Source organism: Danio aesculapii, chromosome 8 (assembly GCF_903798145.1).
Source record: "Danio aesculapii chromosome 8, fDanAes4.1, whole genome shotgun sequence".
Taxonomy (NCBI): Eukaryota; Metazoa; Chordata; class Actinopteri; order Cypriniformes; family Danionidae; genus Danio; species Danio aesculapii.
In genome coordinates, this window is record NC_079442.1 from 46,535,039 (window position 1) to 46,559,521 (window position 24,483).

At 33.8% G+C, this 24,483-nt stretch overlaps 1 protein-coding gene across 3 annotated transcripts in view; it reads right to left on the reverse strand.

The window, feature by feature from the left end:
- Positions 1 to 24,483, reverse strand: part of slc6a6a (solute carrier family 6 member 6a) — a 63,634-nt gene that overhangs the window by 22,888 nt on the left and 16,263 nt on the right. For 2 of the 3 annotated variants that reach the window (XM_056464094.1, XM_056464095.1), the window contains 3 exons: positions 22,455 to 22,684; positions 18,767 to 18,901; positions 1,097 to 1,331 (listed from right to left, as the gene is read on the reverse strand). In XM_056464094.1, the coding sequence (XP_056320069.1) occupies positions 1,097 to 1,331; positions 18,767 to 18,901; positions 22,455 to 22,683 (599 nt within the window). In that variant the 5' untranslated portion in view covers position 22,684. Of the gene's footprint in view, positions 1 to 1,092; positions 1,332 to 18,766; positions 18,902 to 22,454; positions 22,685 to 24,483 lie in introns of those variants that run through there. The other variant, XM_056464096.1, reaches the window with a different exon arrangement.

Consider the following 24,483-nt stretch of genomic DNA (forward strand, 5'->3'; position numbering starts at 1 on the left):
GTTTGTTTCAGTTTATCAGTGACTGTTGTTTGTTTCAGTTTATCAGTGACTGTTTTTAGTTTCAGTTTATCAGTGACTGTTGTTAGTTTCAGTTTATCAGTGACTGTTGTTAGTTTCAGTTTATCAGTGACTGTTGTTTGTTTCAGTTTATCAGTGACTGTTGTTAGTTTCAGTTTATCAGTGACTGTTTGTTTCAGTTTATCAGTGACTGTTGTTTGTTTCAGTTTATCAGTGACTGTTGTTTGTTTCAGTTTATCAGTGACTGTTTTTAGTTTCAGTTTATCAGTGACTGTTGTTAGTTTCAGTTTATCAGTGACTGTTGTTAGTTTCAGTTTATCAGTGACTGTTGTTAGTTTCAGTTTATCAGTGACTGTTGTTTGTTTCAGTTTATCAGTGACTGTTGTTTGTTTCAGTTTATCAGTGACTGTTGTTAGTTTAAGTTTATCAGTGACTGTTGTTAGTTTCAGTTTATCAGTGACTGTTGTTAGTTTCAGTTTATCAGTGACTGTTGTTAGTTTCAGTTTATCAGTGACTGTTGTTAGTTTCAGTTTATCAGTGACTGTTGTTAGTTTCAGTTTATCAGTGACTGTTGTTAGTTTCAGTTTATCAGTGACTGTTGTTAGTTTCAGTTTATCAGTGACTGTTGTTAGTTTCAGTTTATCAGTGACTGTTGTTAGTTTCAGTTTATCAGTGACTGTTGTTTGTTTCAGTTTATCAGTGACTGTTGTTTGTTTCAGTTTATCAGTGACTGTTGTTAGTTTAAGTTTATCAGTGACTGTTGTTAGTTTCAGTTTATCAGTGACTGTTGTTAGTTTCAGTTTATCAGTGACTGTTGTTAGTTTCAGTTTATCAGTGACTGTTGTTAGTTTCAGTTTATCAGTGACTGTTTTTAGTTTCAGTTTATCAGTGACTGTTTTTAGTTTCAGTTTATCAGTGACTGTTTTTAGTTTCAGTTTATTCTGTTGTTAGTTTCAGTTTATCAGTGACTGTTGTTAGTTTCAGTTTTTTATTTATTGTGAATTTTTATTTTATTTCAGTTAACAAAAATGTATTTTGACCAATAGTTGTAGTTTTCATTTACTAAAATAACACTCACTCCCAGAATTCAGTGACAGGCGAGGTGAAGTTGGTGGCGTTGGCGGAGAGCCAGAGGGTTTTGTTCTTGCGGACGGTGTCCTCCACGCAGTTCTCCGTGTTCCAGCTGTGTCTGCAGCGCGCCCAGGGCAGCTCGTGCTGGAAACACTGCAGCAGGTAATACAGACCCCACGCCAGGATCACGATGTAGTAGATGTTCAGCAGAGACACGATTATAACCGAGGCGTAGCCGATTCCTGGTGCACAGAGAGAATACAACTCAACATGACAGCAAAAATCACCATACACTCAAAATAAATAAATGAGAAAACTTCCAAATCTTCTACAGAAGTGACAGCATAGAAGAGCCATTTTCGAATAAAAATCAGTGAAACATTATTCAGCGTTTCCCACGGGTTTGAAATAAACTTGCAGTGGTAGCAGGATTGAAGTATACTTTTTCCCCCACAGCACATAAATAGTTAACTATATGCGACAAACAAATCATAATTAGAATTTTAACAATTATTTGAATTTATTAATAAACTGTTATACACTGTTTCTTGTAGTTGGTAGGTGTAGTTGCAAGTGCACAAGTTTGCGATGCAGTTTGCGAATGTTCGTTGGAACGATGGATTTGGGAAACGCCAAATCAACAAACTATGTTTGTAACGACGCTACTGGGCGGCCCATCCGAGTAAAGTCTATGTGTGGGAAAGCACTGCTATTTATTAGATCAATAAATAAATAAATAAATACATAACATTTAAAATATCTACTTTCCCCCAGTATTAAGAATCATCTGAAGATTGATTTATTGTAGAATTATATATTTTTGTAATTTAGTAATATGAAACGATTTATGTGTATGTTTGAGTTTTTACTACTGATGACGTTTCTTTCAGAGAATATAGCCATTAAAAATACTAAAAATGTTCTTACAAAATAACAAAACGCTTCGATGCTTTCAGATATGATTGGATCAATTTTTGAATTACATATACAGAAATTAATTTCCCAGAGATGGGTTGCGGCTGGAAGGGAAAACGTGCTGGATAATTTGGCTGTTCATTCTGCTGTGGCGACCACGAATTAATAAAGGGACTAAGCCGAAAAGAAAATGAATGAATGAATACAGAAATTAAATGGTTGTATAGACACGGTAGTCAACATTTGAAGTGGAAATATTTCCAAAATTGTCCTAAGACAGGAATGAGTGTTGTTAGTATTAGGGGGATTTTGATCCACTTCAAATGTTATAAATATATATATATATAATATATCAAATTGGAAATACTATACCCTGTAGTTACAGATAGTCCTGCAAACAACTCCAAAGACATGGCTTTGATTTTAATAAATTGATTTGTACTAGAAGTTTGTATATCTAGCACGAGGATGAACAAGTCAGATCAGGACTATACAGATACTCAATATTAAATGACATGGACTTGATCCAGGGCACAAAAATCTTGATGGGAAATCCCTTCTGTCAGGTCAAACATGAGCTCATTGATCTGATCCAATCAATCTGCCATTTTATTCCTGCTGTTACTCCTCCTTGTTCTTTAAATATTTAGTTTATTCGTAGGGTTTAATGGATCGACGCTCAAATATTTAGTAGTACTACAACTAACTTACGTACAACTGCTGCAACCAAACCCTAATGAATAAAATAAAGTCTCTCTCTGTTTTTCCTAATTTAACTCAAATATGTCATATAAAGGTTAAATGGACCGAATGCCATTTCATGTGTATGAAGAGTTCATTCTATTACAAATCACTTGTTGTCTATGCAGTCAGTAGTGCTGTAATGAAAACACTCAAATCTGCAGCTTTTATGCTAACAACAAACACATTTAATCCATGATCTGGCAGGATTAGAGCTGGTTATGAATGATTTAAACGAGCATCACAAACGAGTCTTGTGTTACAGTCATGAATGGCTTTGAATATTTGTAATGTAATGCATTTGTTGTGTATGCCCATACAGTGCACCCAAAGCGCTTTATAATTGTGTGCGGGGGTCTATTTGCATCCAAATTTATGCACAAAATTAAATGACTGCATAAACCATTTGTGAATAAAACAACATTTCCATCCCATATGTTTGCAGAGAATAAAAATCACAACTTCAAGGAACAAATAAATCATACGTACTCACTAGTAAATCCAGAGAATTGATTAATAAATCATACTAATTATTTACTTCAAATATGGGAATGATTTAATAAATTGTATATATGCTTTAGTAAATCATTTATTCATTCATTTTCTTTTCAGTTTAGTCCCTTTATTAATCAGGGGTCGCCCCAGCGGAATGAACCGCTAACTTATCCAGCACATGTTTTACGCAGCGGCTGCTCTTCCGCATGCTCTTTGAACTCCGGAACTCCACACAGAAATGCCAATTCATCCAGCTGGGGCTCAAACCAGCGAACTTCTTGCTGTAAGGCGATTGTGCTACCCACTGCGCCACCGTGACGCCCGCTTTAGTAAATCAAAGGAAATAATTAAGAAATTACACTAATGCTTTACCTCATTAAGGGGTTTAAAAACATTTGTGTGGCAACAGTCTGGGAATATAAGCAGCTTCTATAGGTAAACATGTATTAATTGTGTTTTTTAGAATCACTCTTCATCAGTGTAGGGCACGTTCCTTTGAAAGAGTAATTAGTTACAGTTACTAGTTACTTCTCACTAACAGTAACTGAGTTAGTAACTGAGTTACATAAATATAAAAGTAACTAATAATTACCAGGGAAAGTAACTATTGCGTTACTTAAAAAACTAAACCTAATTTGTCAAATGACTATAAAATAAATATAAAACATTGTACACTAATCTACACTATTTTAATGTTGTTGTGGGACAATATGAAAGACAACGGCAGCATGTCCTTAACTACTGTATATATCTAGATATTGTTTAGTTTAATTCTGTCTGAGTAATGAGTGTTTGCGGTGGAGAAAACTCAAGTTTTATTTGCTTTGACATCGTAGCTTCGTTTTGTGGCAGAGGTCACAGTATCACCTGCGTAGACACTCATTTTGTGGCAGCATTTGACGACGTGAGGCGCTTTATTAGATTAGATATACTTGTAACAGAGACATAGAGACTGCTGATTTGTTTTATTTAGGCTAGAATAAAACCATTTTAAGGTCAATGTTACCACGGTTATATTACCCTAACTTGCCTAATTCACCTAATTAAGCCTTTAAATTAAGCTGAATATTGGTATCTTGAAAAATATCTAGTCAAATATTATTTACTGTCATCATGGCAAAGATAAAATAAATCAGTTATTAGAGATGAGTTATTAAAACTATTATGATTAGAAATGTGTTGAAAAAAAATCTTCTCTCTGTTAAATAGAAATTGGGGTGGAAATATATAGGGGGGCTAATTAATCAGGAGGGCTAATAAATCTGACTTCGACTGTTGGTATGTGAAGCCATTTGGATAGACATGAGAAATGGTGAAGTTTGTTCATGAGGAGACATGTAAAAACAATGTGAGAGTTTGGGGACCCGAGATGTTTTCTCTGAGGGCCCTGCTGTGTTTTAATGAGTCAAACCCTGCTGAACAGACTCTGTGAAGCTTCACCTGTCGACTCTGACACGTCTGCCTCTGAAATCTTCTTTTTGTGTGTTATTTTTCAAAGGTTGAGGGCAGTCAAAGGGCTGAGTGCCAGTTTTCCGCTATAATTATGACAAAGCTGTGTGGTGCCAGAATCTGGCTGTGACAGCTGACAGCAGAATGGCAAACGTGCGTCGAGTATGCGGCTTAATTGTGGATGCGCGTGTGTTTGTTGAACAGAGATCGGTCAGCTGCTGCTGCTGAGGCTAAGCACATAATCACGGGGCGAAAGTGGACAATGGGCTCACAGTGTCAGGAAATCTCACTCATCTGCGCTCTGTGTGCTAAAGAAAGCCCAGACATGTGAGCGACGTGTGTGTGTGTGTGTGTGTATAGGTCAAACATCAAACTAATAAAAATATCCTTTGAGACAGAGGCTTTAAAAACTGGGGGCCACAGGGGACCTCCAGGGGGCCAGTGCAGAAATACTGCCAGTGCAGAAATACACAAATAAATAACAATAAATTGTAAAAAGACATTACTTGTTTAAAAAAATTAGTAAACTCCTTGATTTTAAAGCAATTAGTTGACTTTAATTAAAAAAAAATTTAAAACCTATTGTTTTTAAAGCGATGAGTTGATTTCACTTTTTTAGAATTGAGTAAACCTGTTACTTTTAAAGCAATTAGTTGACTTTGCTTCAAAAAAAATGGTTGAACCCGTTGATTTTGGAGCAATTATTTGATTTAACTTTTTTTAAAATGTAGTAAATGGGTTGATTTTAAAGCAATAATTGACTTTAGTTTTTAAAAATTGGAAAAACCCATTGATTTTAGGGTGATTAGTAGTTACTTTTAAAAAAATTGTAAACTCGTTGATTTTGAAGCGATTAATAAAAATAAAAAATAAGATAAACATAATTGAAATGCATACATTACTTAAAGTTAATAAGTTAGTATTATTTTAAGTGAAATGTTATTTTGCTATAAATGCTATAATTATATGAATCTTTTAGATTTTTTTTTGTTTACACATTATACTAAATAAATATACACAGCTGAATTCAGAATTATTAGCCCTCCTGAATTATTACCCATGTATATTTTCCCCCAATATTTAATGGAGAGAACACATTTCTAAACACAATACTTTTAATAACTCATTTCTAATAACTAGGCCCACACGGAATCTGTGCGCACGGAAATCCGCAGATTTTTAGCCCATTATTGAGTCTTTTTATTTACTTGTTTAAATGTGTGTAAATTTATATTGATTCAGTTTTTCAATAAATTTCAGTAATAATATTGACTGATATGAAAGTAATATTTTCTGTCTTTTAATAGATCTATTCTATGAGAGACTTGCTTTGCTCACCAAATAAGTGGATCTCGATGGATTTGCATGGAAAACAATAAATAACAGTTAAAAAGGTATTTTTCTATTTCATCTATTAAGTTTTTAGTTATTATACCCCCAAAATAATACCGCATAAATCCTCAGATTTTTACCGAATTCTCCGCAGAAATAGCAAAAGATGTCCGCAGATTCTGTCTGGCCCTACTAATAACTCATTTCAGTCGCACTTTACAATAAGGTTCATTAGTTAATGTTAATTAATGCATTTACTAACATGAACAAACAATAAACAATACATTTACTACAGTTTTTGTTCATGTTAGTTAACGTTAGTTACTACAGTTGTTTATTGTTTGTTCATGTTAACTCACGGTACATTAATGTTAACAAGCATAGACTTGGATGTTAATAATGCATTAATAAATGTTCAATTATGATTGATAAATGCTGTGCAAGTGTTGTTCATGATTAGTTCATGTTAGTAAATGCATTAACTAATGAGCCTTATTGTAAAGTGTTACCCTAATTTCTTTCATCTTTGTCATGATGACAGCAAATAATATTTGACTAGATACTTTTCAAGGTACTAGTATTCAGCTTAAAGTGACATTTAAAGGCTTAACTAGGTTAATTAGGTTAACTAGGCAGGTTCGAGTATTTAGGCAGGTCATTGTATAACTAGATATTAAAGTTTGAGGACAAACTTTATGGTGGCTTGAAAAGCTGAGTCTGAATAAGCATGTTACTAGCATGAATTAGCAAGTAACTAGCATGATTCCAACATAAATTAGCATGTAACTAGCATGTTTCTAGCATGAATTAGCATGTTACTAGCATGTTTCTAGCATGAATTAGCATGATTCTAGCATGAATTAGCATGTTACTAGCATGTTTCTAGCATGAGTTAGCATGTTACTAGCATGTTTCTAGCATGAATTAGCATGTTACTAGCATGATTCTAGCATGAATTAGCATGTTACTAGCATGTTTCTAGCATGAATTAGCATGTTACTAGCATGTTATTAGCATGATTCTAGCATGAATTAGCATGTTACTAGCATGATTCTAGCATGAATTAGCATGTTACTAGCATGATGCTAGCATGAATTAGCATGTTACTAGCATGTTTCTAGCACGAATTAGCATGTTACTAGCATGTTTCTAGCATGATTTAGCATGTTATTAGCATTATTCTAGCATGAATTAGCATGTTTCTAGCATGAATTAGCATGTTATTATCATGATTCTAGCATGAATTAGCATGTTACTAGCATGATTCTAGCATGAATTAGCATGTTTCTAGCATGAATTAGCATGTTACTAGCATGATTCTAGCATGAATTAGCATGTTACTAGCATGATTCTAGCATGAATTAGCATGTTATTAGCATGATTCTAGCATGAATTAGCATGTTACTAGCATGATTCTAGCATGAATTAGCATGTTACTAGCATGATTCTAGCATGAATTAGCATGTTACTAGCATGATTCTAGCATGAATTAGCATGTTACTAGCATGATTCTAGCATGGATTAGCATGTAACTAGCATGATTCTAGCATGAATTAGCATGTTACTAGCATGTTTCTAGCATGAATTAGCATGTTATTAGCATGATTCTAGCATGAATTAGCATGTTACTAGCATGATTCTAGCATGGATTAGCATGTAACTAGCATGATTCTAGCATGAATTAGCATGTTACTAGCATGTTTCTAGCATGAATTAGCATGTTATTAGCATGATTCTAGCATGAATTAGCATGTTACTAGCATGTTTCTAGCATGAATTAGCATGTTACTAGCATGTTTCTAGCATGAATTAGCATGTTACTAGCATGATTCTAGCATGAATTAGCATGTAACTAGCATGATTCTAGCATGAATTAGCATGTTACTAGCATGTTTCTAGCATTAATTAGCATGTTACTAGCATGTTTCTAGCATGAATTAGCATGTTATTAGCATGATTCTAGCATGAATTAGCATGTTATTAGCATGATTCTAGCATGAATTAGCATGTTACTAGCATGATTCTAGCATGAATTAGCATGTTACTAGCATGTTTCTAGCATGAATTAGCATGTTACTAGCATGATTCTAGCATGAATTAGCATGTTACTAGCATGATTCTAGCATGAATTAGCATTTTACTAGCATGAATCTAGCATGAGTTAGCATGTTACTAGCATGATTCTAGCATGGATTAGCATGTTACTAGCATGTTTCTAGCATAAATTAGCATGTTACTAGCATGTTTCTAGCATGAATTAGCATGTTACTAGCATGATTCTAGCATGAATTAGCATGTTACTAGCATGTTTCTAGCATGAATTAGCATGTTACTAGCATGATTCTAGCATGAATTAGCATGTTACTAGCATGATTCTAGCATGAATTAGCATGTTACTAGCATGATTCTAGCGTGTTACTAGCATGTTTCTAGCATGAATTAGCATGTTATTAGCATGTTTCTAGCATGAATTAGCATGTTGTTAGCATGATTCTAGCATGAATTAGCATGTTTCTAGCATGAATTAGCATGTAACTAGCATGATTCTAGCATTAATTAGCATGCAACTAGCATGTTACTAGCATGATTCTAGCATGAGTCAGCTTGTTTCTAGCATGAATTAGCATGTTTTTAGCATGATTCTAGCATGAATTAGCATGTTACTAGCATGACTAGCATGTCACTATCGTGTTGCTAGCACCTTTCTAGCAAGATTAGCATGTCAGTAGGATGTTAAAACTGTTAGCGTGTGTTAGAATAGCTAGTCACAGTCTCTGGGACAGTTGCTAGGGTGCTGAAATTGGTTGCTAGGGAGTGGCTAGTAAGTTTAAAGGTAATCAGTGATTGGCTGCTGGCTAGACTGAGTTGAATGAGGCCAGACTCTAGTCTGTAGGACAGTCTGATGCAGAGTTATGAGCTCACAAAGGTTGATCCAATGTTAAGTAAATGGGAGTCTTTTACAATGGAAGTCTATGGGACAGTTGCTAGGGTGCTGTAAGTGGTTGCTAGGGAGTGGCTAGTAAGTTAAAAAGTCATCAGTTATTGGCTGCTGGCTAGACTGAGTTAAATGAGTCCAGTTAGAAGTCTGTAGGACAGTCTGATGCAGAGTTATAAGCTCACAAAGTTTGACCCAATGTTAAGTCAATGGGACTTTTGGGTTTTTTCTGGGTCGTTTTTCGGAAAACCCAAGGTCGGATCAGTTAGAAAAGATATAGCAACCCGAGTCAGACCAGTTTGAAGGTTTGACGAAAGTTTGAAGTATGTAGCTTGAAAGGCCTAGGAGGAGATACACTTAGAAATTAGTCTCAGAAGAATAAGAAGAAGAAGAATAATAACTAGATATTAAAGTTTGAGGACAAACTTTATGGTGGCTTGAAAAGCCGAGTCTGAATTAGCATGTTACTAGCATGAATTAGCAAGTAACTAGCATGATTCTAACATAAATTAGCATGATTCTAGCATGAATTAGCATGTTACTAACATGTTTCTAGCATGAATTAGCATGTTACTAGCATGTTTCTAGCATGAATTAGCATGTTACTAGCATGATTCTAGCATGAATTAGCATGTTACTAGCATGTTTCTAGCATGAATTAGCATGTTACTAGCATGTTTCTAGCATGTTTCTAGCATGATTTAGCATGTTATTAGCATGATTCTAGCATGAATTAGCATGTTATTAGCATGATTCTAGCATGAATTAGCATGTTACTAGCATGATTCTAGCATGAATTAGCATGTTACTATCATGTTTCTAGCATGAATTAGTATGTTACTAGCATGATTCTAGCATGAATTAGCATGTTACTAGCATGATTCTAGCATGAATTAGCATGTTATTAGCATGATTCTAGCATGAATTAGCATGTTACTAGCATGATTCTAGCATGAATTAGCATGTTACTAGCATGTTTCTAGCATGAATTAGCATGTTACTAGCATGAATCTAGCATGAATTAGCATGTTACTAGCATGATTCTAGCATGAATTAGCATGTTATTAGCATGATTCTAGCATGAATTAGCATGTTACTAGCATGATTCTAGCATGAATTAGCATGTTACTAGCATGATTCTAGCATGGATTAGCATGTAACTAGCATGATTCTAGCATGAATTAGCATGTTACTAGCATGTTTCTAGCATGAATTAGCATGTTATTAGCATGATTCTAGCATGAATTAGCATGTTACTAGCATGATTCTAGCATGAATTAGCATGTTACTAGCATGTTTCTAGCATGAATTAGCATGTTACTAGCATAATTCTAGCATGAATTAGCATGTTACTAACATGTTTCTAGCATTAATTAGCATGTTACTAGCATGTTTCTAGCATGAATTAGCATGTTTCTAGCATGAATTAGCATGTTATTAGCATGATTCTAGCATGAATTAGCATGTTACTAGCATGATTCTAGCATGAATTAGCATGTTACTAGCATGTTTCTAGCATGAATTAGCATGTTACTAGCATGTTACCAGCATGAATTAGCATGTTACTAGCATGATTCTAGCATGAATTAGCATGTTACTAGCATGATTCTAGCATGAATTAGCATGTTACTAGCATGATTCTAGCATGGATTAGCATGTTACTAGCATGATTCTAGCATGAATTAGCATGTTACTAGCATGAATTAACATGTTACTAGCATGATTCTAGCATGTTACTAGCATGTTTCTAGCATGAATTAGCATGTTACTAGCATGTTTCTAGCATGAATTAGCATGTTGTTAGCATGATTCTAGCATGAATTAGCATGTTTCTAGCATGAATTAGCATGTAACTAGCATGATTCTAGCATTAATTAGCATGTAACTAGCATGTTACTAGCATGAATCAGCTTGTTTCTAGCATGAATTAGCATGTTGTTAGCATGATTCTAGCATGAATTAGCATGATTCTACCATTAACTAGCATGTAACTAGCATGTTACTAGCATGATTCTAGCATGAATCAGCTTGTTTCTAGCATGAATTAGCATGTTGTTAGCATGATTCTAGCATGAATTAGCATGTTACTAGCATGACTAGCATGTCACTATCGTGTTGATAGCACCTTTCTAGCAAGATTAGCATGTCAGTAGGATGTTAAAACTGTTAGCGTGTGTTAGAATAGCTAGTCACAGTCTCTGGGACAGTTGCTAGGGTGCTGAAATTGGTTGCTAGGGAGTGGCTAGTAAGTTTAAAGGTAATCAGTGATTGGCTGCTGGCTAGACTGAGTTGAATGAGGCCAGACTCTAGTCTGTAGGACAGTCTGATGCAGAGTTATGAGCTCACAAAGGTTGATCCAATGTTAAGTAAATGGGAGTCTTTTACAATGGAAGTCTATGGGACAGTTGCTAGGGTGCTGTAATTGGTTGCTAGGGAGTGGCTAGTAAGTTAAAAAGTCATCAGTTATTGGCTGCTGGCTAGACTGAGTTAAATGAGTCCAGTTAGAAGTCTGTAGGACAGTCTGATGCAGAGTTATGAGCTCACAAAGTTTGACCCAATGTTAAGTCAATGGGACTTTTGGGATTTTTCTGGGTCGTTTTTCGGAAAACCCAAGGTCGGATCAGTTAGAAAAGATATAGCAACCCGAGTCAGACCAGTTCGAAGGTTTGACGAAAGTTTGAAGTATGTAGCTTGAAAGGCCTAGGAGGAGATACACTTAGAAATTAGTCTCAGAAGAAGAAGAAGAATAACTAGATATTAAAGTTTGAGGACAAACTTTATGGTGGCTTGAAAAGCCGAGTCTGAATTAGCATGTTACTAGCATGAATTAGCAAGTAACTAGCATGATTCTAACATAAATTAGCATGTAACTTGCATGATTCTAGCATGAATTAGCATGTTACTAGCATGTTTCTAGCATGAATTAGCATGATTCTAGCATGAATTAGCATGTTACTAGCATGTTTCTAGCATGAGTTAGCATGTTACTAGCATGTTTCTAGCATGAATTAGCATGTTACTAGCATATTTCTAGCATGAATTAGCATGATTTTAGCATGAATTAGCATGTTTCTAGCATGAATTAGCATGTTATTAGCATGATTCTAGCATGAATTAGCATGTTACTAGCATGATTCTAGCATGAATTAGCATGTTACTAGCATGATTCTAGCATGAATTAGCATGTTACTAGCATGTTTCTAGCACGAATTAGCATGTTACTAGCATGTTTCTAGCATGAATTAGCATGTTATTAGCATGATTCTAGCATGAATTAGCATGTTACTAGCATGAATTAGCATGTTTCTAGCATGAATTAGCATGTTACTAGCATGATTCTAGCATGAATTAGCATGTTACTAGCATGATTCTAGCATGAATTAGCATGATTCTAGCATGGATTAGCATGTTACTAGCATGATTCTAGCATGAATTAGCATGTTACTAGCATGATTCTAGCATGAATTAGCATGTTACTAGCATGATTCTAGCATGGATTAGCATGTAACTAGCATGATTATAGCATGAATTAGCATGTTACTAGCATGTTTCTAGCATGAATTAGCATGTTATTAGCATGATTCTAGCATGAATTAGCATGTTACTAGCATGTTTCTAGCATGAATTAGCATGTTACTAGCATGATTCTAGCATGAATTAGCATGTTACTAGCATGTTTCTAGCATTAATTAGCATGTTACTAGCATGTTTCTAGCATGAATTAGCATGTTATTAGCATGATTCTAGCATGAATTAGCATGTTTCTAGCATGAATTAGCATGTTATTAGCATGATTCTAGCATGAATTAGCATGTTACTAGCATGATTCTAGCATGAATTAGCATGTTACTAGCATGATTCTAGCATGAATTAGCATTTTACTAGCATGATTCTAGCATGAATTAGCATGTTACTAGCATGATTCTAGCATGGATTAGCATGTTACTAGCATGTTTCTAGCATGAATTAGCATGTTACTAGCATGTTTCTAGCATGAATTAGCAGGTTACTAGCATGATTCTAGCATGAATTAGCATGTTACTAGCATGTTTCTAGCATGAATTAGCATGTTACTAGCATGATTCTAGCATGAATTAGCATGTTACTAGCATGATTCTAGCATGAATTAACATGTTACTAGCATGATTCTAGCATGTTACTAGCATGTTTCTAGCATGAATTAGCATGTTATTAGCATGTTTCTAGCATGAATTAGCATGTTGTTAGCATGATTCTAGCATGAATTAGCATGTTTCTAGCATGAATTAGCATGTAACTAGCATGATTCTAGCATTAATTAGCATGTAACTAGCATGTTACTAGCATGATTCTAGCATGAGTCAGCTTGTTTCTAGCATGAATTAGCATGTTGTTAGCATGATTCTAGCATGAATTAGCATGTTACTAGCATGACTAGCATGTCACTATCGTGTTGCTAGCACCTTTCTAGCAAGATTAGCATGTCAGTAGGATGTTAAAACTGTTAGCGTGTGTTAGAATAGCTAGTCACAGTCTCTGGGACAGTTGCTAGGGTGCTCAAATTGGTTGCTAGGGAGTGGCTAGTAAGTTTAAAGGTAATCCGTGATTGGCTGCTGGCTAGACTGAGTTGAATGAGGCCAGACTCTAGTCTGTAGGACAGTCTGATGCAGAGTTATGAGCTCACAAAGGTTGATCCAATGTTAAGTAATTGGGAGTCTTTTACAATGGAAGTCTATGGGACAGTTGCTAGGGTGCTGTAAGTGGTTGCTAGGGAGTGGCTAGTAAGTTAAAAAGTCATCAGTTATTGGCTGCTGGCTAGACTGAGTTAAATGAGTCCAGTTAGAAGCCTGTAGGACAGTCTGATGCAGAGTTATGAGCTCACAAAGTTTGACCCAATGTTAAGTCAATGGGACTTTTGGGATTTTTCTGGGTCGTTTTTCGGAAAACCCAAGGTCGGATCAGTTAGAAAAGATATAGCAACCCGAGTCAGACCAGTTTGAAGGTTTGACGAAAGTTTGAAGTATGTAGCTTGAAAGGCCTAGGAGGAGATACACTTAGAAATTAGTCTCAGAAGAATAAGAAGAAGAAGAAGAAGAAGAAGAAGAATAATAAGTTTAAGATAGATAACAGTATGCTGGCTTTTCAAGCCACCATAATAATAAGTTTAAGATAGATAACAGTATGCTGGCTTTTCAAGCCACCATAATGATGGTTTGTTCTGTAGACTATCTGAAAAAACATTGCTTAAGGAGGGCTAATAATATTAAAATGGTTTTTACAAAAAATTAAAAACTGCTTTTATTCTAGCCGAAATAAAAACAAATAAGACTTTCTCTAAAAGAAAAAATATTATAGGAAATACTGTGAAAAATTCCTTTCTCTGATAAACATAATTGGGGAAATATTTAAAAATGAAAAATAAATTCACAGGAAGGACATTTAAGGATGTGGGGTCCCTTTCTTCTATGTTTGGCATTTAAAATAACTGAAAAGACCTTTACTAAAAAAACCCTCCTGGCCCTTTCTTCCTCATCAAATCTCTGCCACTCCTAACACAAGCGCTCCATTTTGGCTCCTGAGCTGCATATCAGTGAGCATCACCAGAGGAGATCCCATCCACAGCATCTCGGTCACCTCTCACTGCTGTTGCCATGGAGACCAGGATACATGTCCAAAAGCGGAGCGTGGTGTTAGTCAGAGCGCCGCAAAGCAAACAAATGATGGAGAACTAAACGTGTGTGTTCGAGTGACCCGCGTCCTACTCACTGCAGAAAATAAAAAGAACACGGCGGATCCGAACATCGCAAAGGAACATGATGCTGTCTAGTGTTGCCTAGCAACCGCAGCCGATGCTGAAAGCAGGTCAGAGTCAGGACCGCTTTAAAAAACCTCTTCAGCAGCCAATCACAGAGCATCACTGTAACGATGGTGCTGATTGGTTAATACAGCCGTGAGGGACTGTGAGTGGCCGGGGGGGGAAGGGAGCATCAGGAAATATGATTTATGCTGATTAAAATGTGACTGAGCCTGATGAGTCATTAAAGTGAGAGGCTAAAACACTGCTTTATTTGCACCTGTGTCAGTTTTGAAATGTCAGGCTTTTAGGAAGTTATGTTATTTTCAGTCTAATGGAGAGAAACAATCAAAAGAACAATATTTTATCGCACTTTATACATTTTTGTCTGCAGATTTTAATCACAATAAATATTTTGTAATATTTCTCAGTTTTGCACCTGTGTTTTGACATTTTGGTTGACTTTAAAGCGATTAGTTGATTTGACTTTTTTAAATAATTTAGTAAATGGGTTGATTTTAAAGCGATTAGTTGATTTGACTTTTTTAAATAATTTAGTAAATGGGTTGATTTTAAAGCGATTAGTTGATTTGACTTTTTTAAATAATTTAGTAAATGGGTTGATTTTAAAGCGATTAGTTGATTTGACTTTTTTAAATAATTTAGTAAATGGGTTGATTTTAAAGCGATTAGTTGATTTGACTTTTTTAAATAATTTAGTAAATGGGTTGATTTTAAAGCGATTAGTTGATTTGACTTTTTTAAATAATTTAGTAAATGGGTTGATTTTAAAGCGATTAGTTGATTTGACTTTTTTAAATAATTTAGTAAATGGGTTGATTTTAAAGCGATTAGTTGATTTGACTTTTTTAAATAATTTAGTAAATGGGTTGATTTTAAAGCGATTAGTTGATTTGACTTTTTAAAATAATTTAGTAAATGGGTTGATTTTAAAGCGATTAGTTGATTTGACTTTTTTAAATAATTTAGTAAATGGGTTGATTTTAAAGCGATTAGTTGATTTGACTTTTTTAAATAATTTAGTAAATGGGTTGATTTTAAAGCGATTAGTTGATTTGACTTTTTTAAATAATTTAGAAAATGGGTTGATTTTAAAGCGATTAGTTGATTTGACTTTTTAAAATAATTTAGTAAATGGGTTGATTTTAAAGCGATTAGTTGATTTGACTTTTTAAAATAATTTAGTAAATGGGTTGATTTTAAAGCGATTAGTTGATTTGACTTTTTAAAATAATTTAGTAAATGGGTTGATTTTAAAGCGATTAGTTGATTTGACTTTTTTAAATAATTTAGTAAATGGGTTGATTTTAAAGCGATTAGTTGATTTGACTTTTTTAAATAATTTAGTAAATGGGTTGATTTTAAAGCGATTAGTTGATTTGACTTTTTTAAATAATTTAGTAAATGGGTTGATTTTAAAGCGATTAGTTGCCTTAACTTAAAAAAATTTGTAGACCCATTGATTTTAAATTGATGAGTTGGTTTCACGTTTTAAAAAGCTGTTTAAATGGATTGATTTTTAAGTGATGAGTTGCCTTAACTTAAAAAAACGATTAGTTGATTTAACTTTTTAAAAAATTGAGTAGACCTGTTGATTTTAAAGCGATTAGTTGGTTTTAGTTCATTTTTTAGTAAACCCATTGATTATAGACTCAAGTCTTTTATAGCACTTTATCAATTTTTTGTGTGCAAAAGTCTTGTCGCTTATCCAAGTTTTAGGAACAACAAATAATAACTTGACTTTTAGTTGATCATTAGGTATCAGAAGATTATGGTAACCTCTAGATTACGCTTATTTGACCAAAACATGATCATGCCTTGATTTTTAATTATTTAATTAGGACAGTAAGGTCTGACTTTGCTTAGACAAAAGTCTTGTCACTTAACAGAAATAATGTCCAGTATAGAATATAAACTCAGGGTGCAGTGGAAACAGAATGAATATTGTGTATGACTCCCATGAGCTTGGAGGACTGCATCCATACATCTCTGCAATGACTCAAATCACTTATTAATAAAGTCATCTGGAATGGCAAAGAAAGCGTTCTTGCAGGACTCCCAGAGTTCAGCAAGACTCTTTGGATTCATCTTCAATGCCTCCTTCTTCATCTTACCCCAGACATGCTCAATGATGTTCATACTTGGTGACTGGGCTGGCCAATCCTGGAGCACCTTGACCTTCTTTGGTTTCAGGAACTTTGATGTGGAGGCTGAAGTATGAGAAGGAGCGCTATCCTGCTGGAGAATTTGTGCATCCTGTGGTTTGTAATGTAAGACACAAACGTCTTGATACCTCAGGCTGTTGATGTTGTCATCCACTCTGCAGATCTCTCGAACGCCCCCATACTGAATTTAACCCCAAACCATGATTTTTCCTTCACAAAACTTGACAGATTTCTGTAAGAATCTTGGGTCCATGCGGGCTCCAGTAGGTCTTCTGCAATGTTTGTGATGATTGGGATGCAGTTCAACAGATGATTCAGCAGAAAAATCGAGCTTCTGCCACTTTTCCAAATGATAAACTAGAAGTCAAGTTATTAATTTTTGCTCTTACAACTGGGATTAACAGCAAGACCTTTGTCCGGTAGTGTTTGTCAATGTACTTGTGTTTATTTTAAAGCACTATAGCACATTTTTGTCAGCAGATTTAAATGACAATACATATATTTTTAACATTCCTCAGTTTAGAAATGTGTCAGTTCAAAATCTTTTGCACTTTTTATGAAGTGTTTAATTAAAAGAACTAAACTAGAACACACTTTACTAAGATTTTGTTTTATAGCTCTTTATAATTATTTTTACAGCAGATTTTAATCACAAATATATTTAAATATTTCTCAGTTTTAAAAATGTGTCAGTTTTTAAATGTTGCAATTTTTATTAATTTGTTTCAGTTTAAAAGAAAAAAAAAACACATCCAAAATACACCAGTGTTTCTTTTACAGCACTTTATAAATTTTGTCTGCATTTTAATCACAGTACATATATTTTTTAATATTTCCAATTTTTGAAATGTGTCAGTTTTGAAATTTTGGGCTTTTCATGAAGTTTTTTTGCATAATGGAAAGAAAAACAATACAAAAAAATTAACTTAAGTGTTTCTTTCACAACACTTTATAATTTTTTGTCTGCAGATTTCAATATTCAAAATTTTTTATAGACATATTTGCCTGATTATATGCCATTTTAATTATGAAAATGTATTTTTTTCTGGCTTTTCACAGTATTTTCTGAATTATTAAGTAATAAATAGAGATAGATCCCAATGTCTCTGTAAAATCCTTTAATTTTACAGATGTCTAATCTGACTTTATCCAATTTTCAGACTTTTGAGCTAGAAATGTATTATGTTAATTAGTGCATGTTTAATTTGCATATTAAACATTACATTTTTGAAAACTCAGACAAATTAATCAACTGGGGAAGCTTAACAAATATTACACTGTAAAAAAAATATCCGTAAAAGAGCAGTTTTTCGTATTTTGTGATTTATGTTTTTATTTTTCCACATTTATTTATGCTTCTGAATTGCATTATGGGATCTTGATCTTTATTCCAACAACTTTTAACCCTAAAAAGTTGGAAAAAGTGACTTCTATTAACATTTCTAATAGTTTAAAATGATATACTGTCTGGGTTGGTGTTGTATATTATGGCACAAAAATCTTGTAAAAAAAACTGCCAGTACAATTTCTGTCCTTTTACAGACTTATTCCTATATATATTATTTCTTACACATTATATTATGTCAAACTATACTAAAATGTCAATAAAAGTCACTTTGTTAAACTGTAGAGTTGAATTTTCAACATCAAAAGTTGACAGAGCAGAGATCAACATCCCATAATGCAATTCACACCTGTAAATAAACTGAAAACACATCATAAAATACACTGTTAATTAACAGATATTTTATTATAGTGTAGTTAATTGTTGTGCCCTGTTCACTTGCAGTGTTAAATATCACTCAGACCTGTCTCATGTTCTCTCAGTTTGTGTTTTCTCAGTGCTCTCACCAGTGAATATCGGGCAGAGTTTCCCCCAGCAGGTGATTCCTCCCTCAGAGGTGAACTGACCGAGCGCCACCTCCAGAAAGAAGACGGGCAAACCTCCGCCAAACAGAAAGATGAAGTAGGGGATGAGAAATGCACCTGGAAAGAACAATAACAACAGGTAACAAGTGTTCACTTAATACAGACATTACACAACCAAAAGACTCGTTTGAGGAGCTTAAATCACCAGAAACAAACCAAAAACAAGCTAAAAATCATGTTTACAGTAATGTACACTGTAAAGCATATCTGTTAATAAACAGTTTCCGTATTTTGTGATGCACAAGTGTTTTTTTATTTATTTATGGTGGTGAATTGCATTATGGGATGTTGATTTCTATTAAAAATGTTAATAAAAGTCACCTTTTCAAACTTACTTTTTTTGAAAGTTGTAGGAGGAAAGATCAAAGTCCCATAATGCAGTTCAAAAGATTATAAACATTCATTTATTGATTTACCTTCGGCTTAGTCTCTTATTTATCAGAGGTAACCACAGCGGAATGAACCAACAACTGTTCCAGCATATGTTTTGTGCAGTGGATGCCCTTCCAGCCGCAACCCAGTACTGGAAACGCCCATACACTCTCTCATTCATACACACACTCATACACTATGGTCAATTTTGCTAACCCAATGCACCAATCTCATGTCTTTGAGCTGTGGGGGAAACTGGAGCATTGGAGAAAACCCACACCAACATGGCGAGAACGTGTCATATTCATGACATGTGTTATGCCATAATTCGTGGCAGTCATGTTATTCATGTAGTCATATAATTATCTTAAAAAACTAGCTTTACATTTCTGCTTTCAGACAAAATTTGATTTTTGTTTTCTACATACAGAGAGACAAGTTTAAATGACTCGTATGCTGAATAAATAAATACAATTACTAAAAGACTTAAAGGAGGATTCAATTTAAAACTGAAAATATAGAAATAAAGTTAATATGCTAAATTTGTCTTCAATACTAAACATTTCAGTCCCTCTCGCCCCCTCTATTTTCATTTTAAATTATTTTTCTGATATCCAGCTTAACAAAATTCAGAAGCAATTGTATTTAGCTGGTGTAACTGCAGCCAAGAAGACAGTTGCAACAAGATGGAAGCCTCCACAATCTCTTAATCAACATCATTGGATTCTAACTTTTATTGATATTGTGTATCTGGAAATATCCACTGCTCGCATTAATGGTGGAAGAGAAGACGCTCTCTTTGGGCACAAACTTTGGAAAAACTTTACTAATTTTTGAAGGAGACATCAAAAAGCAAAGACTTTTGGTTCCAGGTGCCATATTTTTTGTCTTTAAATATTTAATAATTTTTTTTCCTCTATATTATTTTAATATGTTTCTCTTCATAGTAGCTGTCTATGGTTCCCTGTTTGGGCTTCTAATAACTTCTTATAACTTTGTCGTAAACCTCTTTTAGCACAGTTTTGAATGTCTTAATCTATTTGTCTATTACTATTCTTTTATTTATTTATTTTCAACTGGCTTAATTTTATCCTTATTTATCCTTAAATACAGATTTGGCTTATTGCTTTTTTTTGGTTTGGAAATTTGTTTTATGTGTATGTATGTGTGTATATTTGTACATCTAAATATATTTATTTATTATTTTTATTTGTTTCATTATGTCTTTGTCATTTATTCTACAGTTTTTCCTTTTTACTGTCACTATTGTTGTTGTTGGCATTATTATTAATATTATTATTTAACAACCTGTATATTGATTATTACTTGTATATCTATGCACACTGCTTTATGTTGATCATCTACGGCATGTTTTTTTTTTTGTTCACATAATTCAAAATAAAAGAAAAATTGGATGGAAAAAGAAATAAAGCTAAATTAATTATTATATGATAAAAATGATAAATTAAAATATCCTTAACTTACACTGTAAGTCTAAATAAAAAACTGGTAAAATGACAACATTAATTAAATACAATTTAAAAAAATTATTTAAAAAAATCTTAAACTTGAATTACTATGTACAGTGCTCAACATAATTGAGTACACCCCATTTGAAAATGAATACTTTGATCCATTTCTCTGTGAATATATAGGCAAAGTATTTTGATGCATTTGAACAAAACAGATTTGATAAACTTATTTTACAAATATTTTAGTCACTGAACATCTTTAAAAATAGAAATATAATATAAATTGAAATATTGCAAACAAAATTACAAACTACAATGATTGTAACTTGATTTTTCCTCTTTAAAAAAATAAAATAAATTTTTTTTAAATAATATATATAATATTAATATATAAATATATAATATATAAAATTATTATATATATATATATATATACATATATATATATTCCTTCAGCATTTAAATTAAGGCCACTACTTTTTGGACTTTTGTTATTGTAAGCCTTTTTGTTAGATAAGCTCCAGATTTAACTATTTAATTATTTTTTTTTCCTCTATATTATTTTAATATGGTTTTTCTCTTCATAGTAGCTGTCTATGGTTCCCTGTTTTGCTTCTAATAACTTTTCTTCTTTGTCGTAGACATCTTTTAGCACAGTTTTGAATGTCTTAATCTATTTGTCTATTACTATTCTTTTATTTAAAGAATTTTACTATTCTTTTATCCTTATTTATCCCTAAATAGATTTGGCTTATTGCTTTTTTTTGGTTTGGAAATTAGTTTTATGTGTATGTATGTGTGTATATTTGTACATGTAAATATATTTATTTATTATTTTTATTTGTTTCATTATGTCTTTGTCATTTATTCTACAGTTTTTCCTTTTTACTGTCACTATTGTTGTTGTTGGCATTATTATTAATATTATTATTTAACAACCTGTATATTGATTTTTACTTGTATATCTATGCACACTGCTTTATGTTGATCATCTACGGCATGTTTTTTCTTTGTTCACATAATTCAAAATAAAAGAAAAATGGGATGGAAAAAGAAATAAAAATTATTTAAATAATATATATAATATTAATATATAAATATATAATATATAAAATTATTATATATATATATATATATATATATATATATATATATATATATATATATATATATATATATATATATATATATATATATATATATATATATATATATATATATTCCCCCAGCATTTAAATTTAGGCCACTACTTTTTGGAATTTTGTTATTGTAAGCCTTTTTGTTAGATAAGCTCCAGATTTGTCTTCAGTACTGACTATTTTATGTACATACACAAATATAATATTGTTAATATTGTTAAGCATCCTATAGAAACTATTAATGTAAATGAGAGATTTGTGAGGGGTGAACTCATACATGTTGAGCCCTGAATAAATACTAATAGAGAACATAAGTAATACTAAATTACTAAATGAATTAGTATGAATTAGCAGCATAAAATGAATTAGCAGCATAAAATACAATAAATGAATAGTGAACTCCATTATAAATCCCACAGAAGAGATCAGACGGTTTTCTAAATCATTATTAAAGCTTTTCAGATTTGAAACAGATTTGCACACACGTTTTGCTGCAAGGAGCTCATAGGCTTTAATGTCACAAGATCTTGTTTTTACGTCGCATTAGCTGCTGTTTACAGTCTGCAAAGGCTGAGAAGTGTTACCTCAATCATGTTTTGTTGTCATTTTACACAAGTAAACACTTACCTCCGCCATTCTTGTAGCAGAGGTACGGAAAACGCCAAACGTTTCCTAAACCGACAAAACCTCCGGCCACGGAGAGCACGAAATCCAGCTTGCTGGCCCATTTCTCCCGCTGCGGGGCTTTTCCTTCCGCCTCGTCTTCGGGACGCGTTCCGGGACTCTTACCGGGAGACGGCTTCAGTGTGTCCTTATGGAAATCCTTCAGACACTGCAGCTTTTCCTTCTGTGCCATACTGAGTATAAGAGAGAGAGAAATGTTTTGAGAAATACACGCATCACTGATCAAAAGTAAGAAATTACTGATTTTGTTCAGCAAGGTAGCATTAATATGATCGAAAATGGCAGTAATGATATTTCTGAAGAGACAGTGCTGGAGGAAATGTGCATGGGAACACTTTTAGCAGATAATTTTCACATATTTGGAGTCATCCAGCCATCCAGTTATACTGGCAGGATGTAATACAAGTAATACAACATATTGTTGGTGATGGAATAAACTTCTCTGACAACTGACAAACCCCTACAAAATCTGAATGGTTGGATCTCGTATCTAATGTTCAAAATATGGGCAGCACGGTGGCTCAATCGTTAGCACTGCCACCTCACAGCAAGAGGGTCGCTGGTTTGGCTGGGCCAGTTGGCATTTCTGTGTGGAGTTTGCATGTTCTCCCCATGTTGGCGTGGGTTTCCTCCGGGTGCTCCGGTTTCCCCCACAGTCCAAAAACATGCGCTATAGGGGAATTGAATGAAATAAATTGGCCATAGTGTATGAGTGACGCTTCCTGGTTTTTGAAGAGTTTTTAGCCGAATCCAGCACTGAACTGAGATTCTGAAAGTTCTCTGTTGTCAAATGCTAGCTATATATATATATATATATATATATATATATATATATATATATATATATATATATATATATATATATATATATATATATATATATATATATATATATATATATATTATAATCCTTTGGAACATAATTAAAATTAAACTGTTAGCACTTCTCTCTTTGTGTATGTCCTTTGCAAGCCCAAATACAGAAACAGAAGAAGCTCTGTGGAAATAGCAACGTTCGGACGGCATTTTAGCTTTCTCTGCTATAACATTATAGCACCTCTGGCCACGCTTCAATGCTAGGCATGGTGTTTGAGCATGGTAAATGCATGCAAGCGAAAGCCCTTGTGATGTCCTTAACCAGGATGTATTTTTTTGTAGTCCCCAAACTAACTCTAAGCCAATCTCTCCCTTTGCCATCCTGTCTTTAGGATGAGACGTTAAACTGAGGTCCTGACTCTCTGTGGTCATTAAAAAATCCCAGGATGTCCTTCGAAAAAGAGTAGGGGTTTAACCCCGGCATCCTGGCCAAATCTGCCCACTGGCTTCTGTCCATCAATGCCTCCTAACCCTCCCCATATCATAATTGGCTTCATCACTCTGTCTTCTCTCCACCAATCAGCTGGTGTGTGGTGTGCGGTCTGGCACAAAATGGCTGCTATCGTGTCATCCAGGTGGATGCTGCACATTGGTGGTGGATGAGGAGATTCCCCCTATGTGTAAAGTGCTTTGAGTGCCCAGAAAAATGCTATATAAATGTAAGGAATTATTATTATTATTATTATTCATTCATTTTCTTTTCAGCTTAGTCCCTTTATTAATCCGTGGTCGCCACAGTGGAATGAACCGCCAACTTATCCAGCACGTTTTTACGCAGCGCATGCCATTCCAGCCACAACCCATCTCTGAAAACAACCACACACACTCATTCACACTCATACACTACGGACAATTTAGCTTACCCAATTCACCTGTACCACATGTCTTGTGGGGTAAACCGGAGCACCCGGGGGAAACCCACGTGAATGCAGGGAAAACATGCAAACTCCACACAGAAACGCCAACACTACCTACCTACCTACTGCGCCACTGCGTTGCCCATTATTATTATTATTATTATTATTATTATTATTATTATTATTATTATTATTATTATTATTATTATTATTATTTTTGCATTGAACTTTGAGCATTT